Source organism: Narcine bancroftii, chromosome 12 (genome assembly GCF_036971445.1).
Source record: "Narcine bancroftii isolate sNarBan1 chromosome 12, sNarBan1.hap1, whole genome shotgun sequence".
Classification (NCBI taxonomy): Eukaryota; Metazoa; Chordata; class Chondrichthyes; order Torpediniformes; family Narcinidae; genus Narcine; species Narcine bancroftii.
This window is the reverse complement of record NC_091480.1, coordinates 84465620-84492405: the sequence shown is the minus strand read 5'-3', so window position 1 is coordinate 84492405 and position 26786 is coordinate 84465620. Positions and strand designations below refer to the sequence as shown.

At 41.8% G+C, this 26786-nt stretch overlaps 1 protein-coding gene across 1 annotated transcript in view; it reads right to left on the bottom strand.

The window, feature by feature from the left end:
• The window catches only part of rnd2 (Rho family GTPase 2), a 76759-nt gene extending 59796 nt beyond the window's left edge, over window positions 1–16963 (bottom strand). The window contains exons 1-2 of the mRNA XM_069907334.1: window positions 16731–16963; window positions 16130–16217 (exon numbers count right to left, since the gene is read on the bottom strand). Of these exons, the coding sequence (XP_069763435.1) occupies window positions 16130–16217; window positions 16731–16832 (190 nt within the window). The 5' untranslated portion in view covers window positions 16833–16963. The remainder of the gene's footprint in view (window positions 1–16129; window positions 16218–16730) is intronic.
• Window positions 16964–26786: the final 9823 nt, after the last annotated feature.

Below are 26786 nucleotides of genomic sequence, written 5' to 3'. Positions count from 1 at the left end.
TTATTGTTATATATGTTACTTATCTGCATTTTGAACAAATAAATAAAGTTTTTAAAAAAATAAATTATTACTTTAAGGGGTGCGAGAACATATTAAAAAATTTTTAGGGGTGCGGGGCATAAAAAAGGTTGGGAACCACTGCCTTAGAGAGAGCAGAACAAAATTACCAGATGATATTTTTAATCGCATCGATTAAAGGATAAATATTGCCAAAGTCACCTGTAATACATGATTATGCCCTTCTTCAACCTGAGAGAGGAGCTAGGACCTCTTGTTCAATGCATCTCTGAACTGCCTCAGTACTGGAGCCTCCGTCTAAAGTGGTACGGAGAATGATTAAGCACAACTATCTGAGAAAGAGTTATCCATCGAAGCTAAAGGTGCTCCCATTCAATAACACTGGACAACCATTTTTATCATAAGGTTTGCTTCCTAAAAAAAATTGTGGATTATGATAGACAATTTCAAGATGAATCTCAGATGTAGGAAGTTAGAGAAATATTAAATTAACTTGTATTGAACTTATCATGTTTAATCACATAATGGGGCTGACACATTGCATTAGTTTAACCGATTTGCACTCAGCATCTGATGCACCTCGTGTCAGTGTCCAACAAAAGGCAGCCGGCATTAATGGATTCCAGTTGCCCTGAAACCGGTTTCTCGTGGTCACAATGTCCTGGTGAAACCTTTCACCACTGAGTGCAACGAGATCAGCCGGAGAAAATGCCAAGAACGAAGGCAGAGAATGAATTTTCAGTGACACGCTGCACTTTGTGTTTTTGTAGGGTTGAAGTTATCTTAAAAAATGACAGGAAATCACAAAAATATTTTATATCTGAAAAATAATATGTGATAGAAAATATTTTTTTAAGGGTTTTTTTTGTAATTAGCAGCTCAAAATCCATAAAATACACCCAAAAGTGTTCAGGAAGCAAAATCTTAGTTGACCAAGGAGATATATTCACTTCATATGCCACTAAGATGTCAGATGGAGGGACATGATCTTCAGTGCCCACTTGCAAGTGTTACTATGGTCATATAGTTAACCACAGGAATTCCTGACCCTTGATTTCATCTCACAAGCTCAAGTCTCAAGTGCAAGAGATCTGCAAGATACTGCCTGGAGGATTTTTTTTAACTCCATGGGAAAATACGGAGACCAGTGAAAGCCATAACACGGGCTGTATTGTCCCTCATGACATTTCCTGTGTGGGTGAAGGTTTGGAGAGGGGTCATTGCTATTAAATTAATATTGGTGTCATTTTTTTTTCCTGCCAAAGAACTATGATTTATTAAAATAAAATTCATTCTTTTCCAGTAAGTGGTCCATTGACTGTGTGTGGGTTTGTGCTGCTTCCATTGCACTAGTAGCCAACCCATTGTTTGCAGCATTTGTTACCCCTTTATTAATCTGCATTCCTAATCCTTGATCAATTCATTGGGATCACTAATCAAGAGGGGGAAAAAAAAAACTCAGTCAGTTATCTAGCTTCAGAATGACACAAGCCACATGGAGGGATCAAAGGGTTGTGACCCTTGTGGGACTTCAAGCTGACAAGACATAGAAGCAGCTTGTGTTCAAAATCCTTGATAAATGTGCTCGGAGAGCAAACTGCTAACACAGCTTTGGGTTTCTGCCAGTCTTGATCAATTGAATGAAATAATTGTTGTGGGGGGGGGGGGGGGGGTGGGGGGAAGAAATCACGGTAGCAAAACTGAAATAAGCAATGAATTCATTCCACACAGATCAGAGAGTTGGCTTAGAATGCAACTGCACAGAAATTATGTAGGAGGCTGATTCACTTTATTATAGAAAAAATATAAGCCACGCGATGCCCTTGGTTGGATTGAACTGTGGAGAAGCTCCTCGATACAAATGGAACAACTGCCTGTCCACTAAAGATAACGGAGAAGCTTATTTAAATAAATGCATCAATCGAGCATTAGGCTACCTTAACATCAGGTCAAAGTGCTGCTTTCGGCATCGTAGGGAGCTTTGTTTAGGAGTTGGCCATGTTTCTTGCTTATTTAAGCGTGTGAATGCTACCCAATTGACCTCTCTCTCCATTCCCCCTGCACCTACCATCCACGGCCTCCCAAGTGTAATTCAGAATAGAATCAAGGTTACTGATGTCACTAATGTTTAGAAAAGAAGCTTTTAAAAGGCAGTGAATGGTATTGTTAGAGGAACAGATTGCATAATGATCAGCATTTCCTTGTATTTTAAAAACAATGAGTTTTGGCAAACTATGATAAATGGAAAGGACAGAACTAGCCATTTGTTTAAATTGTAAGGGTTTAGACAGAATATCTTGTTCACCTGAGAGTTCTGGGGATTCCTTGTTCTCCCATAAGTAAGAGAGATAGTCTCATTAAATGTATTTAAGACATGGATAGGTAGATTATTGAATGGTAGAGGTATAAGGATTAAGGGGATCAGGTGGGTAGGTGGAGCTGAGTCCACAGCAAGATCAACATCGATCTTACAAATGACAGAGCAGCTCGATGTGCCAGATGGGCCTATTCCTGAGCCTATTTCTTATGTTCTTATGTCGCAATTTTAAAATCAAGTTAAATTTAGACATGCAACACAGTAACTGGCCATTTCGGCCCACAAGCCCCTGCTGCCCAATTACACCCAATTGACCCATTTTAAACAGTGGGAGGAAACCCACACAGGCACAGTGAGAACATACATACTTCTTATAGAGAGCATGGGATTTGAACCCTGTCCCAATCGCTGGCGCTGTAACATGGTTGCGCAAACCACTACACTAAATGTGCCGCCACTTTTGGATATTGGATTTTGGATATTCTGATTTTTGATTTTGGAAATCTCATTAATTGGCCTTGTGACGTTCTCCCATTTTTCAGTTCATTTTATTGTGTGGGACTGTCCCTTTAAGAGAATAGATTTAACAACCTTCCTGCAGGATTTGAAGTAACTGTGCTAGCAGCGAGCTTTGAAGACATCACATTCCTAAATGGATACATTTGAAGAGAAGCAAAGCAATGTCTCTAAAACACGGTCCAGAGACCATGTGACCAACAAATTAAGACTGAATACACAGGAGTGGCTGGAGGCCATTTTGAGGAAGTAGCACAAGCGTCAACAGCTCTTCAGCCTCCTTTGTGGGAAAGAGAAACCCACTTGGCCTCATTATGTGCTAAAAGACAGAATTGTCAGATTTCCTCCTTTTGCTTAGAAAGGAATGAGAGACCGCTTTTACTGACCCACAAAAGGGGTTTTTAAAGTTGCAGAAGAAATACTGCCCCAGAAAAGGGTTCTAATTGTTGAAGAAGGCACTCATCTAAAAAGGACATTTCTCTGAAGCACCTCAACCAGGGTGTCATGAGTAATCAACATTTTATCACCCCCCCCCCCATCTTTTTCACCACTTCATGAACTCCTCCTTCCATCTAAGTGCGTGTCTCACCATTTAAGGCCTGCATGTCACGACCATCTTAAAGCCTGTGTGTCTCACCATTCATCTAAGGCCCGCGTGCCTCAACCATTTAAAGCCTGCGTGTCTCCCCATTCATCTAAGGCCTGTAGGCCTCAACCATCTAAAGCCTGCATGTCGCATCAATCTCAAGCCCACGTATCATCACTGAATTTCTGAATTTTGAACTTGAAACTGCCTTTCAAGAATTGAGCGTTGAGCTGTGGTGGCTTGGGGGTATGCCACACACACCAATATATTTGCGCGCAGTTATTGAAGTTAGATAATTGTACATAAATTTAGTTAAGTTTAGATAAGTTAGTTAAATTAGAGTAAGTGTTATATAATTGTTGAATAAAGTTAAAAAATATTATTTTTAATCTGTTCTGTCATGTACATAACAGGCCTAAATTGATTTCTGGAATTCATGATGACAAGCTGAGTGCACAAAAATAGGGAATCTATGTCAAACCTAAATAAGAACCTCAGTTATGTTCCAATTGGAGATTTATATCTAAATTCCAATCATCCAACTTTAGGAAAGCTGGAGAAACTCAGCAGGTTCGTCAGTGTATGGCAAAGATAAAGGTACATACCAACTTAGTTTAACCTGCTGAGTTTCTCCAGCATTTTATTTTTTCTTCAACCACACACTTACCTGTTTTACAGGTAGTTCTCAATTTATGACCTACGCGAGTTACGTCTACTCACACATACAACCAATTTTTTTTTTTTTTTTTTAAATACTGTACATATTCTGAAATTCTTCATTAAAGGTTCATTTGTTCAAATTTTTTTTGAAAAATTGCTTTAATACCTCGTTAAGACATGTGAATCCGACACGAACAATCCGAGTTATGACCAATCCTTTGGTCCCAATTATGGTCATAAGTTGAGGACTACATGTACTTCAATTGCTTTGGGGCCATGCTCCTCCACCTACCGCTCCTCCTCTACCATTTTGTTTTGGCACCTGATGACATTTTACCATATCTTGACATTGGTCATGTCTTTTATCTTTGCTACATAAAGATCACTATTTGACCTGATGAGTTTCTCCAGCATTGTATTTTTACTTCAACCACGGTATCTGCTGACTTTCATTAGGAAAGCTGTGAAGGTTCAAGTAAGAGGGTAGAAAACATTTACCAGAATAGGTCTAGAGATGGGAAATTTCAGTTTCCTGGAAAAACTGTGGCCTTTCGCCTTGGGACAGAGAAAGTCGAGGGGGGATTTGATAAGGTGCGAAAGATTAGGACTGGTTTAGATGCGAATAATAGATGGAAGTTTCCCCCATTACCAATTAATGAAACAGAGGGCATTGCTCGCATTTTTTAGCAAAATACACAAATGAGGAAAAAAAATTAAAATTGCAGCATGTAGTTGTGGAACTCAAACTCTTCAAGGGCAGAGGAGGCAGAGTCATTTATGTTTTTTAGATAAAATTTACATGATTTTAACAGTCTGAAGAATGTCAGAGGTCTTGGCATTGGTCGTTCACACACAAATTTCCAAAACTTGAAATCTCTGTTTCCTTACATGCGTTTAGACAGCGTGCCAGGAGTGCAGTAATTAATTCCAACATGCGTCATCGATACGTGCTATTCGTTAGCCTGTTGTTCACGGAATGCCTGAAGTTCAGTTTAGACTGCAGGCGTTCCAGGAAATTTACTCGGCGTCCAGGAGGTACAATATCTGAATGGGAAAGGCCACCTCATTCCCGTTCTGACCTTTTTACACAGACTGCATTCCGGGAAAATGGCAATAGTTTCCTGCAACACAGCGGCTGTGGAAAAAAAACATAATGGTGCCTTCCAGAGGAAACTGGAAAGACGCTTGATAGCAAATAATTTCCAGGACAATCAGGAGAATGAGGGAGATGGAACTGATTTTGCTATAAATAACAACAGCATAAAGTCAGTGGGTCAATTAGCCTTCTGATGTGCCACAACAATTCCATGATTCTGTACAGGGAGGATCAGAAGAATTAATCAACCATCAATGCTGATGAAGAATAATAGCAAAGAAATGGATCTTTTTGTGCTCAACCAGGTGCCTTTTCACCACGTTGAAGGTTTCTGCTGCACCAAATATTCAGGGAGAATAGAAGACTCCTGACCACATACCCTTCAGATGTGCATCATTTCCTCAACCCTCCTCTAATCCAGCCACCAATGAATTTAAATCCTCTGATTATTGACCTATGCAACCTAATTACAGGAAGGACATCAAAAAGATTAAAAGAATGCAGAGAAGATGTTGCTCGGACTTCAGGAACTGAGTTACAGGGAAAGGTTAAACAGGTTAGAACTTTGTTCCTTGCAGCGTAGAAGAATGAGGGAAGATATGATAGAAGAGTACAAAATTTATGAGGGGTACAGTTAGAGTAAATGGAGGACATGTGTTTCAGGGTGAAAGGTCAAAGGTTTAGGGGGAACATGAGGGAGAATTTCTTCACACAGAGTGGTGGGAGTATGGAACAAGCTGTGGAAGTGGTGAATGCAGGCTCAATTTTAATATTCAAGAAGAATTTGGACAGGGAGAGAAGGACTTCAGACTGGGTGGAGGTCAGTGGGACTAGGTAGAATAATAGTTCAGCACAGACTAGAAGGGCCAAAAGGCCTGTTTCTGAGCTGTAATGTTCTATGGTTCTATATAGATCTACCATGTAACCATATACAGCACAGAACAGGCCAGTTTGGCCCTACTAGTCCATGCTGGAACAAATTCCCACCCTCCTAGTCCCACTGACCAGCACCTGGTCCATACCCCTCCAATCCTCTCCCCTCCATGTAATAATCCAGTCTTTCCTTAAATGTAAATAGTGTCCTTGCTTCAACCACCTCTGCCGGAAGCTTATTCCACATCCCAACCACCCTTTGCGTGAAGAAATTTCCCCTCATGTTCCCCTTATAATTTTCCAACTGCAATCTCAAACCATGGCCTCTGGTTTGAATATCCCTCACTCTTAATTGAAAAAGTCTATCCACGTTGACTCTCTCTGTCCCTTTTAAAATCTTGAACACCTCCATCAAATCTCCCCTCAATCTGCTACGCTCCAGAGAAAAAAGCCCCAGGCTGCTCAACCTTTCTCTGTCACTCAAACCCTGACATCCTGTCAACATTCTCATGAACCTTCTCTGCACTCTCTCTATTTTGTTTATATCCTTCCTATAATTTGGTGACCAAAATTGCACACAGTATTCCAAACTTGGCCTCACCAGTGCTTTGTACAATTTCATCATAACATCCCAACTCTTGAATTCAATACTCCAATTTATGAAGGCCAACATTCCAAATGCCTTCTTCACCACTCTATCTACCTGAGTATCAACTTTGAGGGTACTATTTACCATAACTCCTAAATCCCTTTGTCGCTCTGCACTCCTCAATTGTCTACCATTCAATGTATATGACTTATATAGATTTGCAAGGACATCTTCCCTGTTCACAGGAAAAGCTGCAGTCAACACCAAAACTGCAGAGCGGGAAGTTATGTGGATATCTGCTTGTTTCTGGTCTAAGCTTCCTGGGATATTGTTTTCCAACGTACTCCTGAATACACTGTGTGCAGGTCATCACTTCCTCTGAACTCGTCTGACACACGTTCTCTCTTACAGCTGTGGTTGAATCAATAGGTGATGATTCCTGCTGATCCCAAGGCTCCTGCTCTATTCTTTCTAAGTCCCACAATATTATGGCATGAGCAGCACCGCCTTCAAGTCCTCTTGGAGACCTGTCAATCGCAGGCAACAAGTTTCAAGGCAAATGTAAAAGTGTGGACCCTGTACAACAATGCTTACCCCAAAATTTACTCCAGGGTGGGGGGTGGGGGGGGAAATAGCTCAACTCATTTTATCATCACTCAGGGGAGCAGACAAGAAGCTGAAAGAGTGAATGCCAGATTACTGCAGATTTTCAGTTTCGCAATTCCCATCCAAAGCCATTCTATTTCGAGTGAATTTCACAGAGTTTGGGGAACAATGTTATTCCTAATAAAGGATTACTTTATTTAAATTCACAACCCACTTCCCTGGCAGGAATTTCCCATTTGGTGTCAGATATACTCAGGTTAAGCCTGAAAGCCTGTAAAAGCATATCCTGTTTGCTAGAATTTAATCCCCTTCTATTTGAAACCCACCCACTCTGCAAATTTAAGATTCCTCACTGTTTTCCACCAATGCCAATTAATCAATTCCTGAAGCAGCCAAGATGTGATACAAGGCCTAGTTTGTTGAGAGGGGGTAGGGGACCAAGAGAGAGGGGAAAGTAGGTTTTTTGGGGAAATTATCCATTCTTAATAAAGTAATTTTAAAAATCTAAGTATTATATTGTTTGATTTTTGTTTCTTTTTTTTCTTCTATGTATGTTGCACAACAAAGCACAACTAGAGGTTCTAGTCTCTCTCCAAGGCCTAGCTCAAGTAGCAAGGCCAACTGCATACTAGGCCTCTGTTGATCTATTACACCCTAAATTTTTCAATTTTGCCCAACATCCAGCTTCTTGCTGGTAAAGACACACCATGTGGCTCAGGGTGGCCATAGAAGATGACAATGTGTTGGTAAGATTCCAGCCAGCTGGTGGAACAGTACTGATGCTATCTCACACTATTAGAGATCCAGGTTCAATCCTGACCTCAAGGGCTGTCAGGCACCACCCTTCCCCCCTGCCATGACCGTGCAGATTTCCTCTTATTTTTCCACTTTCATTCCAAAGACAGGGTTGTTGGTAGGATAACACACCAATGGCATTGTGAAGAAAGCACATCATTGCCTCTACTTCCTCAGGAGTTTGCGGAGGTTTGCTATGGCACCAGAAACACTGTGAAACTTCTACAGGTGTGCGATGGAAAGTGTGCTGACCGGCTACATCATGATCTGGTATGGGGACACCAATACCCCTGTGCGCAAAGCCCTCTAAAAAGTAGTGGACACTGCCCAGGACATCACAGGCAAAATCCTCCCTACTATTGAGTGCATCTATAGAGAACTCTGCCATCGGAGAACAGCAGCAATCGTCAAAGACCCACACCACCCAGCACACGCTCTGATCTCACTGCTGCCATCAGGAAAGAGGTTATAGGTGCCACGAGACTCACACCACCAGGTTCAGGAACAGCTGCTACTCCTCAACCATCAAACTCAATCAGGGACTCATTTAAGGAGTCTTACTTGGGCACTTTATTGATCTTCTTTTTGTTCTCGCTGTGTGGCAGTCAGTTTATTTACATTCGTTATCTGTTTACAGTTTTTGTTTACTTTTTACACTGTGAACAGTTTATTCGTTGCACTTCCAATTAGTGGTAATTCTGCCATGCCCGCAGGAAAAATAATCTCAGGGTTGTATGTGATACCATGTTTGTAATCTGACAATCAATCTGAAATCTGAACTGACCACTGTAATCACCCCTAGTGTGTAGATGAGTGGTAGAATCTGGAGATAATTTTTAAAAATGGGCTGAGTAAATGACAAAGTGATGTCTGTTATGATTTCAATGGGCTGAAGACCCTGTTTCTGTACTGTAGCTCTCAATGACTCTTCTTTGGAAATTTAGAAGGTCGATTTTATGACGACTTGAAATTTTTCAGAGCGAGACAGAATATGGATAATTTCTGGGTCGTTTTGGGTCACTCCGGAAATTCAACCCGGTACTTCCATGTGTGAAGCAGTCTTGGTACATACACCCCAGGTTGACTTCAGGGACCTATAGGGTGGCCTCATTAAAATTAGAATTCTAGGCCTGTTGTGAACTGAATTTAATTAACACAAACTCTTTCAAACCGAGCTGCTATTTCAAATTCATATTAAATAAAAACTTACAGTAATGTAATTTAATCTCAGTGTATTTTGAATTCCAAGGTCAACAGAGGGGAAAAAAAAATCCATGGCATTTATAATGAAAACAAAAGTTAGTGAAACTGACAAACCTAATGGTTATTCCCAAATAAATTGCTGCATCAGGTACCTGCTAAATCCTTTCAAGGTTAAACTTAATAATTTCAGAGAAGTTGCACGATGATTTTGCATCACTCTGAATGCAAGTTGAAAGGAACACGGCGAAAATGGAAGAGGTGTTTATTAGCATCCTCTTTCAATCAATCTTCTATCAACACTGGGTGCCTATAGCTCTGGGAACTAACACGGGGTCAGAATTAAGCTCTAGTCTATTCATGTACCAAATCTCATCAACATTCCTCAGCCTGCAGAGAGGGCGAGAAAATTTGTTATCAGAAACCGCAGGTTCCCACACTATAGAATCTTGTGTGGTGCAAGGGCCTGTCTCAAAATAACCTCCTTGTTTACAGAAAGATGAAAATACTACACGCAAGTGAACCGGTACGGACTTGAAGGGCCGACATGGCCTGTTTCCGTGCTGTAAACGTTTATATGGTTATGTTCATCATAAATGATGCAGTGCATTACCAAATTCCCCTATGGAACTTTTAAGTTATAGTAGCACCTTTTTTTAATTCAGTTGGCTTTACTCCGGCTTTTAAAACATCATGTAAATGAATACCATAGAGGTTTTATTTTCTGCAATGTTCAGAGAATTTTTTAAATGTATGTTTTCCTTACACAAAATGCCATTAGATGTAGCTGGCAGACTAAATCACAGTTGTTTTTAAATAATTTGGAATGGTAGGCAATGAAACAATTTGTACAAAACTTATTGTATTTCAGGGAAAGCCACTGGTGTAATTATTAAGAGGATGAAACTGCAAAAATTAATAGCAAAAGCTAATGGGTTCTTTTAATAATATCATTGAGAAAAGACAGCCCAATATACAAGCCATGGACACACAGAACTGACCTATTTAACTCCTATTAACCAGATGTATATTTTTAGCATTGTCAGATTATACCTTAAACTCCACAAGATAAATTCATATTCTAGCTTAAAGGAAGTAGTTACAATCACTGAATTCTGATTATTCCTCTTCTTACCATTACAATAACGAGTAAACATTTTATAAAGTTTTGGAAATAGTAAGAAATTTCACTTGTAAGAATTTTGTTAAAAAAAAATAGAGGGTAATGGGTGTACGGTAGAAATGAAACATGCAAGTCTGCAGACACCATGGTTGAAGTAAAAACATGACACAGGTCAAATAGCGTCCTTTAGAGAGCAAAGATAAAGATACATAACTGACGTTTGGGCTTGAGCTCTTCATCAAGCTATCGAAAAATGAAAAGGTGTGAGATAGGGAAGGATTAGCTCAACAGGGAGTTGGTTTACGTAGGTCAGTACAACATCATGGGCTGAAGGGCCTGTACTGTAATGTTCTATGAAATTGAGTAACCAATCCTAAGTAAATGTTACCAAAAACAAAAATATCAAGTTGTCTTTGGCTTCAATAAAAATTCCTATTGGAAAAAAATAGCTTTATAAATCTATTCAATTTAATTAGAACCTTGTTTTATAAATCAATTACTACTGCTGTAACTCACCCTATTAAACATGCCTGGGTAATACAGTATTTCCCCTCTTACAGTCTTAACAGATTTTATGGTCATTGAATCCAAGTAAATCAATGCAAATCCTTGCAGTTCATATTTCCTGCAAAATAAATCCCCAGCGACAGAGAAGAAAAACATGGAAAAGTGCAGCCTTCGTTTTCAGTGTGACACACATCGCGCGCTTTAAACATGAAAGATGATCTTCAAGGGCAAAAGCAGTGGTTTCAAGCTCTCTTTAGGCTATTAATGCAGGAATTTATCTTTGGAAAGGCTCATTGTAGTTTCAGACAATGGTCCTCATATGAAAGAGAGCTGAAAAGGACAGCAGGGAGCTGCTATGCTGGAAGAAACCTCCGCTGCGTCCTAATTCCTCTTCCCCAACCAGATTGCAGGTCTCTTTATGGTGAGATGCACTAAATAGCAACCACTAGAGAGGAAAATCATTCACTAGGTCACAGTGCATGAAAATAACCATTAAAGTCAAAAATCATTCTTGCAGCTTTGCTTATAGATTAAAAAAAAACTATATAATGAATGGTCCAAAATACATTAAGTTTCCCCGAAATGGAAAATCTCTTTTAAATAATTTATTCAGCTTCCAGAATGAAGGACAAATGGACACAGGAAAGGGATCCAAGGTTCAAAATATTTTTTTTTTTTTTAAAAATCAATTCATTGACTTGAGGAGACACCGAGTTTTAGTATTCGCAGAGAGTGGATTTTGTATCCCCATTGGGAAACAAGTCTTTCTCTTGGTACCACCTTTTCCAATTTAGTCTGTAAAGCTTCAGTTGTATATTATCAGCCCCACGGCAACAAAGAGCATTGTGATACCGTACAGACCCTTCACCCAACGAGGTTGTGCTGACCTATGGAAACCTAGGCATAACCTCCACACACCTATTACCATTTATTGTTCTTACATCCAAGAGTCTTGAAAAAAAAATCTGGAAAGAAACATGGATAGGAGAGGTCTGGGGGGTTATGGAATGGGTGTGGGTCAGTGAGACGAGTGGAATGATGTTTTTGGCACAGACTAGAAGGGCCGAACAGCCTGCTTTCTGTACTGTAGTGTTCCATGGTTCTTTTCAATGTCCATGTTGTACCAGCTTCGCCATCTCTCCCAGCAATGCATCCCACCACCTTTCTGACATCTCCCCTAAACTTTCTTCCACTCACTTTAAACAGATATCATCTGGTACTTGCTATTGTCACCCAAGGAAAAAAAAGAATTTGCTGTTCACCCTTTCTATGCCTCTCATAATCTTATATACTTCTATTTAGTCTCTTCTCATCCTTTGTCACTTCAAAAAGCAAACCCTAACTGTGTCAACCTTACTTCATAAGGCATGTTCTCCAATTTGGCAACATCCTGCTAAATTTCCTCTGCACCCTCCTTCAAACCTCTATGCCCTTCCTGAAATGAGGCAACCAGAACAACAGGCAATACTTTGCAAGGTTTTATAGAGCTGCAACATTACTGCATGGTGCATGAACTCAATTCCTCTACTAATGAAGGCCAGCACACCATACAGCTTCTTAACCACTCTATCCACTTGCCCAAGATCCCTTTCTTCCTCCACACTATTAAGAACCATTGCCTATTTTCTATATTATTGTGCAATACAGGCATTGACCCATTAACAAATTTTGGCTTGTAAGTCATTGAGTTGGGAACATGAGAGCATATTATTGCAATAAATCAGAGTATTTGAACTTTCTCAAACTAAAAATGTACCTGCAATGTTAAAGGTCATTGGTAAATTGGTTAAATAGTAACATATCCGGTTGCCAGTATAATTTTTACCTGGCTGAAACATTTGAATCAACAACTTCAGTGATACCAATAATCAAATCCATCTTACCACAGAACAGAAGGGTTATCAGGAAAAGAAAATGTTGAGATTGGGCTTTGAAGCAATTGCAGGATGACAGGGCAGGTTGGGAAACTCATGGTCTTTATCAGAACACACCAAAAAATTAAATCATATACTTACTGTGGTTTAAATCATCAATTCTCAACCTTTGATTTGCTATCGCCCTATTAGGACTCTACTCAAACTTTATGGGGCCCCCTTCCCTGTGAAGAAGTCAAGTTTTGTTGGCTTCTTCCATATTTCTCTCCAACCGACTACATAAAAAACACAAAAAATACTTAGGATTTCAATTTGTGATCTCCTTAAATGTGCTGTGGCTCAGAGGGGCTATAGAGTCACAATTGTGAATGGCTTGTTTAAATGATGGCTATTACCAAAAGGCTACTATATGACACTAGATTGTGGGCAAAACCCTTGGCAAACATCTACAAGTGTGCAGTAGAAATTGTGCTGACCGGCTGGCTGAATCACGGCCTGGTATAGGGGCACCAATACCTCTGAGCAGAAAGCCCTGCAGAAAGTAGTGGACATCACCCACTGCAGTGTATCACAGGCAAAACTCTCCCCACTATCCAGAAAATTTACAGGGAACGCTGCTGTTGAAGAGCAGCAACAATCATCAAGGATCCACACCACCCAGGACATGCACTGTCCTCGCTGCTGCCATCAGGAAAGAGGTCTAGGCGCCACAAAACTCGCACCACCTGGTTCAGGGACAGCTGCTACCCCTCCACCATCAGACTCCTCAACAACAAACTCAATCAGGGACTCATTTAAGGTCATTATTTATTAATGAATATTTATTTTCTGTATTGAACAGCTTCTTTACATTTCTTTTCTTGTTTGTATTTCTCTTTTGTATATGTATCTTTTCTTGAGTATAGTTTTATTTTCACTAGAAATTCAGCCAGGCCCACAGGAAAAAAAATCTTAGGGTTGTATGTGATGTGATGTATGTACTCTGACAATAAATCTAAAGTATGAAAGGAGACTCCTGTCTCAGGTCACCTACAGCTGAAGGCCTCAGCTGTGAACTTGTTCCCACTCTCTTCTGACCAGCCTCCAGGAACTAAAGGTTCCCACAACCTCTGCACCCCTGCTTCAAATATTCTTCAGTACCTGACGTCCTTCCATACATGAACTGGCTCTCTGATTGGCAACATCAACTTCTAAAATCCTCTCCTTGCTCTTGAATAGCACTCCCACTTTCCCACTGGGGAAAGTCCCTCCAATCCAACAGCACTCTGAGGTCACTGTACTCACTTACGGATTGTCAGCCATGTCATCAGCTGCCTACACCTCTATGCCCCTTTTCCTCCAATAGCACACTCCTTCGAACCTACTGCCTTGTCATTCAATTCATGTCACCTTTGGCGATTTGGTTGTTTATTAAATAGTAAACTGTGAGGCAGTTTGTGATTTTCTACTTCTATAAAATGCATTTTTGGTGTTAAAAGTATTTGTTGTGCAATATGTTAAACAGGTTAAGACTTTATTCCCTGGAGTGTAGAAGAAGGAGGGGAAATTTGATCAAAATTATGAGGGGGATAGACAGAATAAATGTAGATAGGCTTTTACCACTGAGGGTAAGTGAGATACAAACCAGAGGACATGGGTTAAGGGCGAAAGGTTAGGGGGAATTCTTCACACAGAGAGTGATGGGAGTGTGGAATGACCTTTAACATTGCAGGTACATTTTTAGTTTGAGAAAGTTCAAATACTCTGATTCATTGCAATAATATGCTCTCATGTTCCCAACTCAATGACTTACAAGCCAAAATTTGTTAATGGGTCAATGCCTGTGTTGCACAATGATATAGAAAATAGGCGATGGTTCTTAATAGCGTGGAGGAAGAAAGGGATCTTGGACAAGTGGATAGAGTGGTTAAGAAGCTGTATGGTGTGCTGGCCTTCATTAGTTCATGTGCCATGCAGTATCGTTGCAGCTCTATAAAACCTTGCGAAGTATGGATGGGAGGGGTATGGATGCAGGTCAGTAGGACTAGGCAGGTTCGGACTAGAAGGGCCGAATGGCCTGTCTTTGGGCTGCAATGTTCTACATTTTATAGAGCTGGAAGAATTTAACAACCCAGCACTATCCAAAAGTAAAACACGAAAGTCTTCAGACACCATAGTTGAAGTCAAAACACATTCAGGAGGTCAAACAGCGTGCTTTAAAGAGCAAAGATCAAGATACCTTGACAACGACCCAAAACCTTGGTTATGTGTCTTTATAAAGTGCACTGTTCGACCTGCTGATTTTCTCCAGCTGTGTGATTTTATTTTTTTTATTAACCACGATCCAGGTCGGTGAGATTTATTCACATTTCTCTCAAGTGCGAGAGGAGGGGAGCTATGGATGTGACGCACAACCCTGTTTGTAGGAAGGTCCAAGAGTGGCAGGAAAGGATCATGAGTTCCTGGGTTCTTCGTTCCCAACCACGCTCGCACCCAGAGATTTAAGGTGAGTGGGCAAAGCGCTGGCACCATCGGAGTTTCTGCACAGCGCACCCAAGTCATCTTTTTGCTGCGCTTTCGTCAAATGGGTTGTTTGACCAAACTTTTCTTCCAACTTTCCGCGAACGGATGAGAGGTGGGGGGGGGGGGGTGGAGATTCCAGCATTTGCAGGCTTGCCCTGTTTCGGGACGGGCATGGAAACGCCTTGGCCCCTTTGGCAGCCCAGAATGGAGCTGACAGCGTGGCCCCCTTCCGTCTCCTCCGGGAGCCTTTCATTGGAAAGGGGTCCAAACATTTCAGTCTCTCCCCCCCCCCCCCCCCCCTCAACACACACTTCAGTTCCAATGTGGTTCCCCCACCAACACACACTGCGGATAAGAAAACAACCACCTCGTCCTATTCCCTGGACCAAACATCAGGCACCGACACCAACTTGAAGCCCAAACCGTCCGCTTTCTACCACTCCCAGAGATTATTTTAATTCATCCCTCCTGATTGTCCATGCTCATCTTTGTTGCACGTCTGTTTGAAACCCGCTCTCGAATGCAGTGAAGCACAAATGATGGATGGACTGCGTTCGACAAGGGAGAGTGGCGGCGTCATTCTTTGCCTTGCAAACATACGATACCCAATCGATCAGAACAAGCGGAGATCTTTGGAAGGTTACGGGATTTGCGCAGTGGCCCACATGCGCTCCGTTGAGTCAACACAACCCATCCTTGGGGAGGATAAGCACAAGGGCGAGAGAAATGCAGCCGGTCGAACTGCATCAGTGGGACAAAATGAAACGGTCAATGTGTCTTCCTTTGCAGACTTTCGCATGTCCCTAACACAGACACTGCGTGTGGGTGCACTCGTCCCAATTCATGTCAACAAAACAGTTCACTGACCTGAAGTATCCCACATGTTCAGTTCGATCCTCTGCTTGTCAATTTCAAAACTCGCCGTATAGTTCTCAAACACAGTGGGGACGTAGTTCTGGAGTGAAATACACAATGCCTGGCATTAAAAGGTGACTTTAGAAAACGAGTGAAATACTTCGCAGCTAAATTCATTGAACACCTGAGAGGTAGTGGTGCCCCCCCACCCCCCCCCCCCTCACCCCATACCAGGTCCCAAGGAGTGGTTTGGGACTCCTTGAGGATAGAGGCTGCTTTCTTAAGGTGCCGTAAAATCTGTTGACCTCGTGAACATTCTGCTGGACAATGGGCTATTTGCAAAATGTACACGAGGTCAAAATTTCAACCCCAACTTCCACACGCTCCCCTCGAGGTTTTTGCCTTGACAAAGTTCTTGGGTGCAACTAACATGCGCGCATTAAATTCACTGGGAATGAAACGTCCTTGCACTCCTGTTTTGGGACGCGTTAATTCCACCAGCCCCCTTCCAGTGCAATGGGAAGATGAGCTCTTGAATGCTCTTCACCAGGTCGTGCGCTCCAAGCTCAGTTTATTCTGCGCTAAGAATTCTAGATTGTCTTTAAATACCAACCTCTGGATAACAATCTTTGGCAAAAACGTGCAGTAAAGTAGTTTTTCCACACTGCGCGTCACCAACCACAACAATCTTGCAGCGAGCGATCTGACTCTCCATGGTGCCTTTTGTGGCCGGAGCCCCCCCCCCCCCCCCTTTCAATAATGAACAGCTCGTAGCTCTCCAGCAAAGATCCAGACCGTGGGAGAGGAGCTCCCCTGTACCTTCCTGCTTCAATCTGACCGACCTGCTTGCTTTCTCAGACTATGAGCCGGGAGCGCCTCGTTCACTGCGAATCACCAATCAGTGCCAGGGACCCAGAGATATGCAAATCAGGAGCGGCATCTGGGCGTGGCCTCGACTTGCAACATCATGAGATCGCCATGAATGGACGAAGGTAAATTGTAACAAGTCTCCAACTTTGTTCGAAAAACTGCGACCAGCGTAAAGTAGTAATTTTGATGGGAAATGTTTCAGAACCAGGACGTATCGTGACAGACAACCTGAGCTGGAATTTATCGGAATGGAATAAAATGATCTGCCTTTTTGATTCCAGATTTTGCAATGTTAATGTCAAGGGCAACGCACGTAGAAAAACTGCAAAAAAAAAACCCCAATCGTATTATTAGGTTCTCCTGCGAGCTTTTCACGTCCATTGGAAAGGAAACAGACTTGGTATAAAGTATTTCTGCACCAATGTACAGCGCCACAAAGTGGTGTAAGATGGATTTACGTGTTTTATTCCCGTCTCGGTGGCAAAATTCTAGAATTTTACATCTGCAAGAGGCAGCGACTTAAGAAAGCAGCCTCTATCCTCCATCCCCTCCAATCCACTCCTTGGGACCTGGTATGGGGGCACCCCTACCTCTGAGTGAAAAGCCCTGCAGAAGGCAGTGGACATTGCCCACTGCAGTACATCACAGGCAGAACTCTCCCCACTACCCAGAAATTTTACAGGGAACGCTGCCATTGGAGAGTGGCAACAATCACCAAGGTGCTCAACTTGCGCCCGCACTTCCTCCTTCACCACCCGTCCGGGTGCCCAAACAGTCCTTCTAAGTGAAGCAGCATTTCACTTGGGAATCTGCAGCGGTCATCTATTGAATCTGGTGCTCCTGTTGTGGTCTCCTCTACATCGGAGAGACTGGGTGCAGACTGGGAGGCCGCTTGGTTGAGCACCTCGGCTCTGTCCGCCACAGTAGTGTGGATCTCCCAGTAGCCACACATTTCAATTCCCCGTCCCATTCCCTTGCCGACATTTCTGTACATGGTCTCATGCATTGCCAGACTGAGACCACCCGTTAAATTAAAGGAACAATCTTCCGACTGGGAACCCTCCCATCAGATGGTATTAATATTGACCTCTTACTTTCCTTAACCCCCCCCCCCTCCCCCACCCCTTCTTCCCTTGTTGCTCTCCATTTGCTGTCTCCATTTGCACCGACATGATAAATTGTTACCTTGTCTCTTCTCATATCCAATTAACATCTTGTGTTGGTCTGGAATCCCCTTGTTTGAATTCTGAGACTTTCTGAGATTTCCTGCTTCTAGCTTATTCTGGCTATTTCTTGAAGAAGGGCTTGGGCCTGAAACATCACCCATGTATCTTTGTCTCCTATAGATGCTGAAAAGACCAGTTGAGTTCCTCCAGCATTTTGGTGTGTTTTTTATTTACTGTGGATAAGACGACCTTTGAAGCTCTGAAGAAACACCCCCAAAAAAGGGGGTCATCTTGTACGCCATAAAATTCTGGCCATTAAAGCAGACTGGTCCCAACCACCTCCCCACTGCCAGTTCTGACACCTCCCCACCACCACCACCAGACACCTCCCCACTGCTGCCTCCGGACTTGACATCTTTCCACCGCCGCTTCTAGTCCCCAACCACCATAACCCCTCCAGACCTTTTACAAATTGTAAAAGAAAAATCTACAGCCCGAGGTCCCCACTCCTGCCCGGGAGCCCAAGGCGACTTCTTCGATGCAGACGGCACCACACCCAATGTTGAGAATGGAGTTGCCATTGCCGACTCCAGCTGCAGGTGATGTTGAAGACTTGGACCCAGCTCATTTTTGCATCTTCCCGGCCAGAAGCGAAGATTTCTGTTTTTTAAACTGTTATTGTAATCGCTTGTTTAATTTACAGATTTGCTCCTTGGTAATTGGGGTGTTGTAACAAGTTTGGATTGTTGCTGGGAAGTCAGACACAAGTCTCCAGCACGTTCCTTGCAGCCACTCTGAGGCGTTGAACAGAAAATTGGCGGGTCACCTTATGTGACCAATATGAACTAAAACTATGAAATTTCGGCTGAAATTGGAATCCAATCTTATCAGAAGGTCATTTATCCACCAAAATATATGGTATTTTGTAATATGGTTTATATAAACATTTGCACTGCCGCAAAACAAAAAATTTTGTGACATGTTCAAGACAACAAATTCTGATTCTGAAATTATGACCTAGAGGGAGTCAGAAAGTGAAAACTAAAGATAGGGTTTGTTCAGTCACCTATACTCCAACAAGAGAAAGTATAGACAATACATGTATGATTCTTCTTTCTTTGGCTTGGCTTCGCGGACGAAGATTTATGGAGGGGGTAAAAAGTCCACGTCAGCTGCAGGCTCGTTTGTGGCTGACCAGTCCGATGCGGGACAGGCAGACACGATTGCAGCGGTTGCAAGGGAAAATTGGTTTGCAAGGGAAAATGTATGATTACCGCTGTCTTAAACTGGTACACACATGCTTCTGAGTAAAGGGATAATATAGTATCAATTTCAGATGAATATAAAAGCAGCATTACTTATTTACAATTTACATCATTTGTAATTAGAGAATAGTCCCTTGGTGGCTCACGGTGGAAGAAGAGAATTTGAGTTCTAACAATCTTTAGAGAGAGTTTAGAAGCATCCAGTCCTCATCAAGGGGTCAGTAGTGGAGATGGTCAAGAACTTCAAATCCCTGCATGTCAACATCTCTGAGAATCTGTCCTGGGGCTTCTGTGTCGAGGCAATCATGAAGAAGGCTCACTAGCAGCTACACTTTGTGAGGAGTTTGAGAAGATTCGGTCTGTCACCAAGAACTCGCGAAAATTCCTACAGGTGGACCATGGACAGCATTCTGTCTGGTACGGAGGTGCCAATGCACAGGAAAGGTAAAAAAACTCCTGAGAGTTGTTAACTCGGCCATCGACATCACGGGCACCAGTCTTCACTCCATCGGGAACATCTACAAGAGGAGGTGTCTTAAGAAAGCAGCCCCTATCCTCAAAGATACCCCAACACCCAGGCCATGCCCTCTTCATTTTGCTAACATCAGGAAGGAGGTACAGGAGCCTAAAGATGAGCACCCAGCAGTACAAGGACTCCTTCTTCCCCTCTGCCATTGGACTTCTGAATGGACAATGAACCACGGACACTACCTCACTTTCCCCCATATTCTTGCACTGTTTATTTTTGAAATGTAATTTATAGCAATATTTGCACACCGTCAGAGGAGATAACACCAAAATGAATGTCTATAAAATTTTTGTGCAGTGTTTCAGCAGAAATTTATTATTTTTTATAAAAATATCCCTGGAGTTAGTTATTACAACAGAAACATTTTTCATAAGTCCAGCTTACATGTTTCAATACACCTACAAGGCTAAATCTCTATATTAATTTACTTTTTGAACCTTGTAATGTACTCCAGTCAGAATCCTCCCCCAACCCCAATCAGTGACACTGCTTCCGCTCCCACGCACCTGCTCAGCGCTGCCGCCATCACCCAGCCCCTTTAGCACTGCCACCCACCACCACTCAGCACCACTGCCACCGCCACACTGGACATACAAGGAGCACTTACATGTTTCTTCTATGCTTGGTACACTCAAGCATGGTGGTGGTGGGGGGAGGGGGGTGACATCAAGTGTTACTGCACCAGATGACACCAACCCTATTGAAGCCACTGTCAGGGATTACCAACAAGTGCATATACTCTGTGCCCCCATTTTCTGAACTTGTTTTATACCCAACTACCAGTTGGTTCATACACAGTCCAGAGTGTACAAGCTCCTGTTTCATTTAGTGTACAGGCTTCAACCAGACACAGCTTTGGAGAGACTGGGTGGCAACACCTTGTAAAGGCAGTACCCAAATTCACTACTTTGAAGAGGAGAAACAACATTTGTTGCTTTTTCCAGGGACACAGGTGGTGAGAGAGTCCTGTGTGTGGAACACTGAAGGAACAGCACTTTTATTAACCAGCGGCCATCTCATCAAACGCGGAGCAGGAATGACTCTGTATGATAATAGACCATTCAACTGATTCTCCAATGTCAGGGGAATTAGTGAACCCCCACCATGACCAAAGGAAAGGTCACTTTGATTGACCCATACCTGGGTTTTGGAAGCATCGTGGAAGTCACGCATTTCATTTCCCCTACTCAAGGAACAGAGGAGTTGTGACAACAGTTCATATGAAAGGTTTTTTCTCTGGAAGAAACTTGACAAGGATTCATGAGTTTTCATCAGTCCGGTCACACAGTCTCTCCCATCTCCTTCATGATTACTTCTGTGAATCAGTTTAAAAGTCTGCGTTTCATCAATGGATTTCTAAGATTGAACTTTGGAATAACTTTCCAGAATTGTGCCTAAGCTGTAATGGTTTGGGTATATCACACACACACACACACACACACACACACACACACACACACACACACACAGATCAAATGATTTTCGATTTGATTGATTAAAATTCTTTTTTTGAAAACCAATTAAAAAGCTCGTGGGTGTGTGGAGAAACAGCAGCAATGGATATTGATGAGTTTTTGAAATTGCCATCCTTTGTGGTTTGGCAGAGGGTGATAAAGAATAAATTCGGCATTATTGCCCAAATGTTGGACTTGTTGTGATAAAACCATCTATGAAAAAGATGGAGATCCAGAGAATTATAGTAAAAACTTGTATAGTGGCGGGCAAGTTTGGAGAAGAGTAATTAGAACAGTTTCCCAAGAGAAAATCCTTGAGCAGCAGCTAATGTTGGAAGAGGTTGAGCTAGAAAAATGTAGACTTGAGGAAGCAGAGAAGCAAAGGCAGTTTGAGCAATGTGTATTTGAGGTAGAGTTAGAAAAATTTAGATTTGAGGTGGAGGAGGCAAAGGCAGTTTGAGAGAGAGAAGATGTGAAATGGAGATCCACCCTCTGGCCCTAGTGAGAGGTTTGTGACCAGTAGGGAGGTTAGGTTAGTTCCTCCATTTGATGAGGCTGAGATTGATAAATACTTCCAGCATTTTAAGAAAGTTGCTGAGAATTTAAAGTGGCCACAAGATCACTGGTTCCTCATGTAACAAAGTGTGACAAAAGGGAAGACCCAGCAGGCTTACTTTATCCTTAAAACCAAAATTGTTTCTGATTTTGAGACTGTAAAGCAAGCTGTGCTTAAAGCTTATGAATTGGTTCAAGAAGCTTATAGGCAAAAATTCAGGAATTTGAGGAAATCGGTGAACCAGTCTTATATGGATTTTGCGTTTGACAAAGCTGTGTGCATATCAAAAAATATAAATAATGATTAAAACAGACTGAGAGAGCTGGTGTTAATTTGGGAAATTAAAACATGCATTCCTAATGACATAAAAACATATTTAGATGAAAAGGGTGTGGAAACTTGGCAGGAATCTGATACATTAGCAGATGAGTATGCTTTAACCCACAAAGTTAAGTTTGTACCAAGTAGAATCTTCCAAAAGGGTAATATGGACTATACAAGTAAGTTAGAAGATAAATTGGGAAGTAGTGCCAGGGGTAAAGATGAAGGGAAGCAAATAAAGAAAAAAACCTTTGGGTCTCCTTTGCCACTATTATAAGAAACCTGGTCACAGGATAGCAAATTGTTCCGTGCTGAGAAAAAGAAAGAGAAGGAGACAGTGCCAGATGCCTGTATTCAAAGAGATGAAACACATTGAGGTTCCAGATCTGCTGATGACATTAGGGACTAATTCAAATATTTTGTGTCAGAGGATTTTGTTACTGTAATGGAAGGGTCACCACAACTGACAGTGAAAATCCTTTGAGATACTGGGACCACCTAGTCACTTGTGTTGGACAGTGGTTTGGCGTTTGGTGATGCGACTGCTGCAAGTCAGATAAATATGATTCGAGGTCTGGGAGTGATCCAAAGTCAGTAACTCTGCACAGGATAGTTTTGAAATCAGTATTAGTTGATGAACCTGTTATGAGAGGGATCTGATCAATTTAACCAGTGGACAGAGCTTCATTGTTATTAGGAAATGACCTTGCAGAGGGTAAAGTTGTCCCTGTGGTGCAGTTGGCACAGTGACTAAAAAGCTTGCCAAAGGAGATGGTCCTGTGAAAAGTGATTTCACAGGAACCAGAATCTGTGATAACAGCACTCAGGTTGTAATGACCTGCCAAAGCCTTTACCTCCTTCTTTATTGGACCAGAGTTCTGGTGTTAAATCTAAATGTAAAGATTTGTCATTATCCCAAAAAGTGTTTAAAGTGGGGTAGAACAGAGATCCCGATCTTACTGAAGTGAGAGATAAGGCTCTCTCTGATGATGAAATTAAGAAAGAGCCAGTTGGCTTTTATTTCAAGGATAGTGTGTTGATGAGGAAGTGGAGACCACCTGATATCCCTGCCAGTGAAGAATGGACAGTTGTTCACCAGGTTGTAGTTCCTAAATCCTATAGGAGACGAAATTTTAACCTTGGCCCTTATCATTCCCTTGTGTGGTCATCATGGTGTAAGGAAAACTATTGATAAGATTACAAAACAATTCTATTGGCCTAGCTTAAGAAATGATGATGTGACATTTTGCCAGACCTGCCACATTTGTCAGGTTGTGGTTAAACCCAATCAGATTCCTCCTCTTTGGCTTGGCTTCGCGGACGAAGATTTATGGAGGGGTATGTCCACGTCTGCTGCAGGCTCGTTGGTGACTGACAAGTCCGATGCGGGACAGGCAGGCACGGTTGCAGCGGTTGCAAGGGAAAATTGGTGGGTTGGGGTTGGGTGTTGTGTTTTTCCTCCTTTGTCTTTTGTCAGTGAGGTGGGCTCTGCGGTCTTCTTCAAAGACCTTTAAAACCTATTCCAGCATTTGACGAACCCTTTTCTAAAGTTATTGTGGATTGTGCTGATCTATTGTCCAAGACAAAAGCTGGGAATGAGTAATTGTTAACTGTCATGTGTACAGCCTCCAGGTTTCCAGAAGCTGTAACACTTAGACATATTAAAGCTAAAGCCGTGTCAAAAGCTCTTATAAATTTTTTCACTTTAGTCGGTTTGTCTAAAGAGATTCAATCAGACCAGGGAACTAATTTCATATCGGGACTGTTTCAGCAGATAGTTTATAAATTAGCAGCTAACCAAATCACATCATCTGCATATCATCCAAAATCTCAAGGTGCATTGGAGAGGTTCCATTCAACCGTCAAAACCATGATGAGGACCTATTGTTTTGAGAATGAGAAGGACCGGGTTGAGGGTGTCCATTTGCTTTTGTTTACAGCGAGAGAGTATGTATAAGAATCATAAGGCTTTAGTTAGCCCTTTTGAGCTGGTGTTTGGACACCAAGTTAGAGGACCTTTAGTGTTGTTGAAGGAACAATGGATTAATGAGGATGTGCAGTTGAATTTGTTAGATTATGTTTTAAAGTTTAAAAATTGTTTGCAGAAAGTATGTAAATTAGCTCAAGAGAATTTGAAAATGGCTCAAGGCGAAATTAAGGTCTGGTATGATAAAAAGGATAGGGTGAGAACTTTTAAACTGGGAGATAAAGTGTTAATTATTTTCCCAACAAATATCAATCACCTTTGAGCTAGATTTTCAGGCCCATATGAAATAGAGTCAAAGGTGAGTGAAGTCAGCTATGTAGTTAGAACAGCTGATTGGAGACGTAAAACGTAGAGTTGCCGCGTCAATATGTTAAAACCTAATGTGGAGAACTTGGCTTTTAGCAAGGAACAGCTGTCACCAGAGGTATTGGGTTGTTGATAGAACTAAGGAGTCTGGGGACCATGAGATGGTACAAGTTGACTCTTGTGAGGGTCACTTCAAACAAAACATTGTCCCAGTATGTCTGTCTAATTCAATTGTTTTGCAAAATTTGGATACTAAGTTGGCTCATCTTCATCCCCAGGAAAAGGAGTAAATGAAACAGCTACTTTTAAAATTTAGGAACATGTTTCCAGATGTGCCTAAGAGAACCCCAATAACTTGTCATGATGTTAATGTTGGAAATGTCAAACCTACCAAACAAACATCCCTATTGATTGAATGTTGAAAAGTGTAAACTGGTAGATCAAGAGATTGAATATATGTTTAAGAATTATATTATTAGATGTTCTGCCTCAGTTTGGAGTTCACCTTGTGTCCTGGTACCTAAACCAGATGGGACAGTTAGACTTTGCACTGATTATAGGAAAGTTAATACAATAACAAAGACAGATGATGGATGATTGTGTGAATAGGGTTGGAAAAGCTAAGTTTCTTACGAAGATGGACTTATTAAAAGGGTACTGGTGTGTTCCCTTAGCAGACATGGGTAGGGAAATTTCTGCATTTGTGACCTCGTCAGGGTTAGATGAATTCAATGTTTTATCATTTGGAATGAAAAAATGCTCCAGAATAATTACTTCTGTGATTTAAGGTTTAAAGCATACAGATGTTTATATTGATGATTTGGTTATGGAGAATGACATCTGGGCAACACATATCTCTGAGTTAGAGAAATTGTTTGACAAACTTTCAAAACCAAACCTTACTGTTAATGTAGCTAAAAGTGAATTTGGCCATGCTTCAGCGACTTATCTTGGTTATGTTGCTGGTCAAGGCAAGTTGGCGCCTGCTCAGGAGAAATCTTAGATGATTTCGGAGTTTCCCATTCCCACAGGTTAGGAGGTTTTTGGGAATGGTTGGGGAAAGTTCTGTTAAAAAAAAGGTTTTCTGATATCGCCCTTCCTTTGACTAACCTTCTGAAAGAAGGTGAAAAGTTTGTTTGGACAGAACTTTGTCAGGAAGCATTTGATAAACTGAAAGCCATTTTATGTCACCAGCCTGTGTTCAAGTCACCAGACTTTGAGAAGCCATTTTCTTTAGCAGTAGATGTTAGTGATGAAGCTGCGGTAGCAGTGTTATTAAAAAGAATGGTTGTGGTGATATTTACCATCCAGTGGCTTACTTATCCAAGAAATTCAATGAACATCAAAAGAATAATTCTACCATAGAGAAAGAATTATTGTCACTTGTACTGGCTTTGCAGCACAAAACAGGCGCTTCAGCCCACAAAGTTGTGCTGAACATGTCCCTACCTTAGAAATTACTAAGCTTTTCCATAGCCCTCTATTTTCTAATCTCCACATACCTATCTAAAAGTCTCTTAAAGGACCCTAATGTATCTGCGTCCACTTCCGTTATTGGCAGCCCATTCCATGCACCCACCACTCTCTGCATAAAAAACTTTCCCCAACATCTCTGTACCTACTCCTCAGCTCCTTAAACCTGTGTCCTTTTGTGGCAACCATTTCAGCCCTAGGAAAAAGCCTCTGACTAGCCACATGATCAATGCCCCTCATCATTTTATACAGGTCACCTCTCATCCTCTGCCACTCCAAGGAGAAAAGGCCAAGTTCTCTCAACCTGTTTTCATAAGGCGTGCTCGCTAAACTGGACAACGTCCTTGTAAATCTCATCTACACCCTTTCTCTGGCTTCCACATCCTTCTGGTACTCCTGATGGGGCCTGACCAAGGTCCTATATAGCTGCAACATTACCTCTCGGTTCCTAAATTCAATTCCACAATTAATGAAGGCCAATACACCGTATGCCTTCTTAACCACAGAGTCAACCTGCACAGCTGCCTTGAACCTCCTATGCACTCGGACCCCAAGATCCCTCTGATCCTCCACCCTGCCAAGAGTCTTGCCATTTATTCTATAGTCTGCCATCATATTTGACCTACCGAAATGAACCACTTCACACTTATCTGGGTTGAATTCCATCTGCCACTACTCAGCTGGGGTTTTGCATCCTATCAATGTCCCATTGTAACATCTGACAGTCCTCCACACTATCCAC